We start from the raw sequence: 8,474 nt of genomic DNA on the forward strand, positions 1-8,474 counted from the left end.
ATTTTTTTGCACCCTCAGATTCCAGATTTTCAAATAGTTGTATCTCGGCAAAATATTGTCCTATCCTAACAAATACATCAGTGGAAAGCTTATTTATTCAGCTTTCAGATGATGTATAAATCTCAATTTCGAAAAAAAATGGACCCTTATGACTGGTTTTGTGGTTCAGGGTCACATATGAGCATCCTGAAGCATCTACGTCACATGCACATTTAGGGAATATCATTATTATTCCTTCACATCCTCACATTATTTATTTTTCTCTAGTTTTCTTGTATGGGACGGACCGTGTACCTGTGGGAGGTTTCTCAAAGCGCTCTCTGAAGATTTTACTGTCAGACTGTCCTGATGCAGAAGACCGACTGCCAGAGGCCCAGACCTGTTTTGGCAGATTAATTCTTCCCAAATACAGCGATATCAACACACTTCACAACAAGCTTATACACGCAATCAGCTTTTGTGAGGTTTTTGGACGAGAGTAAACTTCCCTCGAGTCAAGCATATGTTGCTAAACTTTGTAGCTTATTAGTTTTAAATGTTACATGAACTGTTATTCAGTTTTGCAGTCATAAATTTGCAATATAGATGTTACTCTTTTGCTTAATGTGGTCACATTATTTTTGTAAATGTATAGTTGTCATAAAAAACTAAATATTTGCAGGCTAAAATAATCACAGTATGAGAGCTATACATATTCTATTTTATATATAGCATAAAAATAATGACCTTTCATTGTTTATGCTTTACAGCTGACAGAATAACTTAACTAAAGCACTTTATAATATTTATATTATATAATATAATGCATTAATATGTGGATATTCTGGTATGTCAACTTATAACATGTTATTGTTTCTTCAAACATACTGAATTGCTTAAATAAAAATACATGTTTTAGTAAACACTGTTGGCGCTCATTCATAAACTGTTTGGTTGACAGGTTTGAGCCAGTTATCAGCAGATGTTGGAAAATGTTTTTTTTATTGGTCTTATGAAGTATTCTAAGTTGTTGAGATGGTGGGTTTTTGTTAAATGTGAGCCAAAATCATCACAATTAAAAGAACCAAAGACTTAAACTACTTCAGTCTGTGTGCATTGAATTTATTTATTACACGAGTTTCACAATTTGAGTTGAATTACTGAAATGAACTTTTCCACGACATTCTAATTTATTGAGATGCACCTGAACATACCCTCCTAGGTCGATTTGTATCAGTTATAAGTTAGAATAGCAAATTATTAAAATGATTTTGCGTTCTAAAATATACAGGAGTTACGCAGAACTTATACAGAATTACAAGCTTCACCATCCACTTTTTCTGTATGAAAAACAGATGAATAATGGAGACTTTAGTGAGTTTTCAGTCCATTACATTTTGCCAAACACCTCATTTTGTGATCCATGAAGGAATGTATAAATAGGACTACTGATTTGAAACCATACGGAAGTAAAAATTGCCAACAGAATCTTAATTTTGGGCGAACTATCCCTTTAAATTTTGGTTTCGTTTTCCAGTGACGTCCTAAGATATCATTCCCAGATACTTTCATTTTGTGGGAAATTGAACAAGTTTCGTTTAGGCTGAAAACAACAATTTTCTGCTTAACTTTCGTGTTTGCTTTCAGTTTAACATGAGTGTGTTCGTCAGTCCAGGAAGGAAGAGAGAAGAGAGACTTCTCGTGCATCAGCTGTGGTCATGTTGTGTTTTTGGGGAGCGCAGGTCAGAGAGGGTTTGGGGCTGGTAAAGCCTGACCAAGTAAAACATGGCAATTCTGGAATACGATCAATGTGTCCGAAAACAGCAGTTCAGCACATGTCAGCTGGAAGGAGTTTTGCTGGATTTATCCGGGATGGGAAGGTCTCGGTCCTGAGATTGCGCAGTGAAGATGATCATCATATAGGTATGTGTTGGGGAAAGTTACTTTTAAAAGTAATGCATTACAATATTGCGTTACTCCATAAAAAAGTAACTAATTACGTTACTTTGTTACTTTTTATGAAAAGTAATGCGTTACGTTACTTTCGCGTTACTTTTAAAATTTGGACAGGGCTTGCTTGTTTGTTTTTAAAATAAAAAAGTTATATTTTTGGCAAATATAAAAGCCTTTTCACACCAAAAGTGGTATGATACAATAAATGGCGCTTTGTTTTATTCATATTGTTAAATTATACTACATAGGCTAAAACATAATAATTGATAAGGTATGCAATGAAAACATAGGCTAAATTCTAAATATATTATGGATTTTTGAAAATGACCTTTCATGCGGTGTGTAACACAGCTCTAAGTGAATGAAAACATCCTGTAAAGTTTTAAATCTGAAAGTGCACCGTGTATAAAGTTATTGTCTCTCAAAAGAAAGAGTATGAACCTTTCATTACCCGTAATAGGGGCACTTTAATAATAAAACATGTTTTTTATGTTTATAATATTAACATGTAATATAATATAATATTTATAATATATATATTATTTGCTCCAGAATCACTAGATCTAAATGACGATATTGATGACAGAATCAGACTGATTGTCTGTGGAGGAGATGGTGCAGTGCTTCTTTCTGATTCAGGAAATGTTCTCATCATGGACAAATCTACTGTGTGCAAGTATGTTTATGGTGACATGACCGTATAAATGACCATAAATGACCATAGATGATAACAACAGATTGTCTTGTCTCTGCAGGCCTCTCAAAGGTGTGGATAACAGGCAGGTGATTCAGATCGCATGTGGAGACCATCATTCAATGGCACTAACCAACGGTATTCACAACTATTTCATCTGCCATTTTGCTTTCATCTTTTGACATCTTGTGATTGAGATGAATTGATTGAGATTTGAGTGTAGATGTTCAGAGCTGTTGCTCTTTCAGATGGTCAGGTGTTGGTATGGGGTGAGAACTCTCATGGTCAGCTGGGTTTGAGGAAAGATCATCCCGGCTCTCCGTCTGCTCAACATGTTCAGAGTCTGAGTGGGATCCCGCTGGCTCAGATCAGCGCTGGAGGAGACCACAGCTTTGTGTTGTCTCTCTCTGGAGTCGTGTTTGGATGGGGAAAGAACTCTGCTGGACAGCTGGGCCTCGGAGACACTACAGGTTTTCTTGTTTCTTCATGTAAAAGCTAAATCAATAACAGTATGAAATTACATGTAAAGGTACTAAATTGTGCAATACCGTGTCAAATCTATATCAAAGCATGAAAATGATGCATTTGGAAGTGATGAATTCAATTCACAATTCTTGTCACCAAAGACAGACACATCCCAACAATTATAAATAGCCTTCAGTTGAAAAAAACGGTGTCCATCTCATGTGGAGGGGAACACACTGCCACTTTATCAAAGGTACAGTATCATCATTTTATAATAATAATAATAATTATTATTATTATTATTATTACATACAGTTAGGTCCATATAAATTTGGACACAGGCACAATTTGTATTATTTTAGTTGCTGACCAAACATAATAATATAGTTGCAGTTATATAATGAATATGGGATTAAAGTGCACACTCGGATCTTTAATTTGAGAGTATTCACATCAAAATTGGAGGAAAGGTTAAGGAATTACAGCTCTTTAATATGTACCTCCCCCCTTTTTCAAGGGACCATAAATTGGACAGTTCACTCAAAATCTGTTTCATGGACAGATGTGGGCTATTCCTTCATTATTTCTACATCAAATAAGGAGGTAAAAGGTCTGGAGTTGATTCTAAGTGTGCCATTTGCATTTGGAAGCGGTTGCTGTGAACCCACATCATGCAGTCAAAGGAGCTCTCCATGCATGTGAAACAGACAATTGTTAGGCTTCAAAAACAAAACAAATCCATCAGAGATAGCAGGAACATTAGGAGTGGCCAAATCAACAGTTTGGTACCTTCTGAGAAAAAAAGAACACGCTAGTGAGCTCAGCAACATAAAAAGGCCTGGACGTCTACGGAGAACAACAGTGGTGGATGATCTGAGGATCCTCTCCATGGTAAAGAGAAACCCTTTCACAACATCCAGCTAAGTGAAGAACACTCTCCGGGAGGTAGACATGTCACTTTCAAAGTCTACAATCAAGAGAAGACTTCACGAGAGCAAATACAGAGGGTTCACCACAAGGCGCAAACAAGGCCAGATTAGACTTTGCCAAAAAACATCTAAAAAAAAAGCCAGACCGCTTCTGGAAAAGCATTCTTTGGACGGCTGAAATTAAGATCAACCTGTACCAGAATGATGGGAAGAAAAAAGCATGGAGAAGGCTTGGAACAGCTCATGATCCAAAGCATACAGCATCATCTGTGAAACACGGTGGAGGCAGTGTGATGGCATGAGCATTTTCTTCCAGTGGCTCTGGGTTACTGGTGTTTAGTGATGCTGTGACAGAGGACAGAAGCAGCCGGATGAATTCTGAAGTGTACAGGTACAGTATATACTCTGCCCAGATTCAGCCAAATGCACAAAATTGATTGGACAGCGATTCACAGTACCAGTGGAAATGACCCAAAACATACTGCAAAAGCAACCCAGGGGTTTTTGAAGGTGAAATAGTGGAATATTCTGCAAGGGCCAAGTCAATCTCCTGATCTCATCCCGATTGAGCATGCATTTCACTTGCTGAAAACAAAACTAAAGGCAGAAAGACCTACTGACAGACAGTTACTGAAGCTGCAGTAAAGGCCTGGCAAAGCATCACTGATGTCCATGAGTTCCAGACTTAAGGCAGTCATTGCCTGCAAAGGATTCTCAACAAAATATTAAAAATGAACATTTTCTGTTGCCCCTATTGTATCTGTACAGATTCTTCTTCTTCTTCCCCAAAGGGAGTCAATGGCAGCCCTATGAAAGGAACATAGGAAAATGATGAAATTTGGTACACTTGTAGTGATGCTCATGAATAGTGATCTGACCAAATTTGGGGTCTCTGGGACCAACTCTATAGCGCCACCACCAGTTCAAAAATTCAACATTGAAATGGAAATAACTCTTGAACCCTTAGTTTAAGAAAAATGAAACTTAGTACATCTGATTACTCTCCTCATGCTGATCACATTGAATATCTTATATTAAGCCTGCACCCATTACAGTAGTGGCCATTTTGAAAATGGGGGGGACTGTGTATAAAAATGGTTGTAATTCCTTTTTTTTTTTAGAATTTTATGTTATATTTTTGTTCAACCCCTTGAATTAAAGCTTAAAGTCTACACTACAATTTCATCTGAATTGTTTCATTTTAATTCTATTCTGGTGGCATACAGAGCCACCAGGGAAATTGTGAAAATTGTGTCAGTGTCCAGATATATATGGACCTAACTGTACTATTTTTAAATGATAAAATATATCACGCTACACGAATTATGAGATGTCTTGGCAGTGTATGGTAAAGTAACAATATCTGAAATAGATGCTGATCTTATGGCTGTATCATTAGGGCGGCACAGTGTTCACATTTGGATCCGGAGGTTCTGGTCAGCTTGGGCACAACTCATTTAGAGATGAACATCATCCGCGGGTGGTTGCTGAACTGTGGGGATCTGAAGTGTCACAGGTCACATGTGGGAGGTAAAGACATTAGTTCATAAGCAATCGGTGTTCAGAGAAATACTACAGATTTCTTTATGCACCTTTTTTAAATCTCATGCAACCATAACATAATGATAATTCCTCGCAAGATATATATTAGCCCTAATACAAGTCTGTGTATAGTTCAGTTTAGTAATGATTTTTTTTCTTGTATAAAGACATCACACACTTGTATCAATCGCATCGTCAAAGCTGATCTACTCATTTGGATGTGGGATGCAAGGGCAGCTGGGAAACGGAGAAATGATCAAGCAGTCTGTGCCTTTCTCTGTGGATCTGCCAACTGGTAAGTAAATCATCTTTTAGCATTAGGGTATTTTGTTATGAATATTTTTATATTCATGATGATGCTCAAAGATCTAAACTAAGTATTTATTGCACACAGAATGTAATCAAGAATATACGATTGAAAAAATCATTGCTGGGGAGAATCATTCCTTTGCCTTGTTTTTCAAAGTAGGACATGGCCGTTTTCATTAATTAATAGTTTAACATAAATTATTGCTGCACTGTGATTACTCATGATTTACTTGTATTTTGTAGGAACTTGAAAGTAAGGTCAAATCCAATCCAAGCAGAGGGGCTTTGACATTAAATGACAGAATGATTGACCGATGGCTGTCTGGAACTGATTCATGCTGGGCAACAATAAAACAGTGAGTGTTTTCCTTACAATCTTGATCTTATGTTTGTAGGATTCTTACTATTTTTATAATTAGAAGTGTAATGATACAATTGAGCAATTGTATATATGAAAGTAATGCATATCAATGGATTAGAAAAGAATCATTAAAAGTATTGTGTTATTTACAGGGAAATAAACACAGTGTTCTCCTCCGCTGCCTCTATGAATGGGAGTTTTCTCAAAACGAGGTATCATTGCCTGCAAAGGATTCTCAACAAAATATTAAAAATGAACATTTTCTGTTGCCCCTATTGTATCTGTACAGATTCTTCTTCTTCTTCCCCAAAGGGAGTCAATGGCAGCCCTATGAAAGGAACATAGGAAAATGATGAAATTTGGTACACTTGTAGTGATGCTCATGAATAGTGATCTGACCAAATTTGGGGTCTCTGGGACCAACTCTATAGCGCCACCACCAGTTCAAAAATTCAACATTGAAATGGAAATAACTCTTGAACCCTTAGTTTAAGAAAAATGAAACTTAGTACATCTGATTACTCTCCTCATGCTGATCACATTGAATATCTTATATTAAGCCTGCACCCATTACAGTAGTGGCCATTTTGAAAATGGGGGGGACTGTGTATAAAAATGGTTGTAATTCCTTTTTTTTTTTAGAATTTTATGTTATATTTTTGTTCAACCCCTTGAATTAAAGCTTAAAGTCTACACTACAATTTCATCTGAATTGTTTCATTTTAATTCTATTCTGGTGGCATACAGAGCCACCAGGGAAATTGTGAAAATTGTGTCAGTGTCCAGATATATATGGACCTAACTGTACTATTTTTAAATGATAAAATATATCACGCTACACGAATTATGAGATGTCTTGGCAGTGTATGGTAAAGTAACAATATCTGAAATAGATGCTGATCTTATGGCTGTATCATTAGGGCGGCACAGTGTTCACATTTGGATCCGGAGGTTCTGGTCAGCTTGGGCACAACTCATTTAGAGATGAACATCATCCGCGGGTGGTTGCTGAACTGTGGGGATCTGAAGTGTCACAGGTCACATGTGGGAGGTAAAGACATTAGTTCATAAGCAATCGGTGTTCAGAGAAATACTACAGATTTCTTTATGCACCTTTTTTAAATCTCATGCAACCATAACATAATGATAATTCCTCGCAAGATATATATTAGCCCTAATACAAGTCTGTGTATAGTTCAGTTTAGTAATGATTTTTTTTCTTGTATAAAGACATCACACACTTGTATCAATCGCATCGTCAAAGCTGATCTACTCATTTGGATGTGGGATGCAAGGGCAGCTGGGAAACGGAGAAATGATCAAGCAGTCTGTGCCTTTCTCTGTGGATCTGCCAACTGGTAAGTAAATCATCTTTTAGCATTAGGGTATTTTGTTATGAATATTTTTATATTCATGATGATGCTCAAAGATCTAAACTAAGTATTTATTGCACACAGAATGTAATCAAGAATATACGATTGAAAAAATCATTGCTGGGGAGAATCATTCCTTTGCCTTGTTTTTCAAAGTAGGACATGGCCGTTTTCATTAATTAATAGTTTAACATAAATTATTGCTGCACTGTGATTACTCATGATTTACTTGTATTTTGTAGGAACTTGAAAGTAAGGTCAAATCCAATCCAAGCAGAGGGGCTTTGACATTAAATGACAGAATGATTGACCGATGGCTGTCTGGAACTGATTCATGCTGGGCAACAATAAAACAGTGAGTGTTTTCCTTACAATCTTGATCTTATGTTTGTAGGATTCTTACTATTTTTATAATTAGAAGTGTAATGATACAATTGAGCAATTGTATATATGAAAGTAATGCATATCAATGGATTAGAAAAGAATCATTAAAAGTATTGTGTTATTTACAGGGAAATAAACACAGTGTTCTCCTCCGCTGCCTCTATGAATGGGAGTTTTCTCAAAACGAGGTAAAATTAGGTAGTTCTATTTAGTAATTTCAAATTTTTGTGCCTAAAATTACTATTTCCATTACAGATGTTAAAGTAAATATCTGTTTTTGTAGTTGTGATGATCATTATCAGACGTCTGAGGATCATTGTGGGTTGGATTTTGATCTGGTTAAAACATCCTTTGCAAAGTTATCAGAGAATAAAAGCTTGATTTCAGAGGTAATGATAAATCTAACATTTATAACCAACTTTAATTACATTTGAGATGCTGTTAATTTTATTTATTTTTGTATCTCAGGTAGTGAAGGTGGTTCA

At 36.2% G+C, this 8,474-nt stretch overlaps 2 protein-coding genes across 2 annotated transcripts in view; both read left to right on the forward strand.

Annotated features, from left to right (window-relative positions):
• LOC107676194 (probable E3 ubiquitin-protein ligase HERC4) overlaps positions 1 to 488 on the forward strand; it is a 5,757-nt gene extending 5,269 nt beyond the window's left edge. The window contains exon 20 of the mRNA XM_016470704.1: positions 268 to 488. Within this exon, the coding sequence (XP_016326190.1) occupies positions 268 to 482 (215 nt within the window). The 3' untranslated portion in view covers positions 483 to 488. The remainder of the gene's footprint in view (positions 1 to 267) is intronic.
• Positions 489 to 1,516: 1,028 nt separating this feature from the next.
• Positions 1,517 to 8,474, forward strand: part of LOC107676039 (probable E3 ubiquitin-protein ligase HERC3) — an 11,365-nt gene continuing 4,407 nt past the window's right edge. The window contains exons 1-11 of the mRNA XM_016470564.1: positions 1,517 to 1,902; positions 2,485 to 2,608; positions 2,688 to 2,764; positions 2,875 to 3,096; positions 3,253 to 3,344; positions 5,420 to 5,550; positions 5,730 to 5,857; positions 5,957 to 6,027; positions 6,115 to 6,219; positions 6,383 to 6,444; positions 8,273 to 8,392. Of these exons, the coding sequence (XP_016326050.1) occupies positions 1,698 to 1,902; positions 2,485 to 2,608; positions 2,688 to 2,764; positions 2,875 to 3,096; positions 3,253 to 3,344; positions 5,420 to 5,550; positions 5,730 to 5,857; positions 5,957 to 6,027; positions 6,115 to 6,219; positions 6,383 to 6,444; positions 8,273 to 8,392 (1,337 nt within the window). The 5' untranslated portion in view covers positions 1,517 to 1,697. The remainder of the gene's footprint in view (positions 1,903 to 2,484; positions 2,609 to 2,687; positions 2,765 to 2,874; positions 3,097 to 3,252; positions 3,345 to 5,419; positions 5,551 to 5,729; positions 5,858 to 5,956; positions 6,028 to 6,114; positions 6,220 to 6,382; positions 6,445 to 8,272; positions 8,393 to 8,474) is intronic.

Source organism: Sinocyclocheilus anshuiensis, unplaced genomic scaffold, assembly GCF_001515605.1.
Source record: "Sinocyclocheilus anshuiensis isolate Anshui unplaced genomic scaffold, SAMN03320099.WGS_v1.1 scaffold469, whole genome shotgun sequence".
Classification (NCBI taxonomy): Eukaryota; Metazoa; Chordata; class Actinopteri; order Cypriniformes; family Cyprinidae; genus Sinocyclocheilus; species Sinocyclocheilus anshuiensis.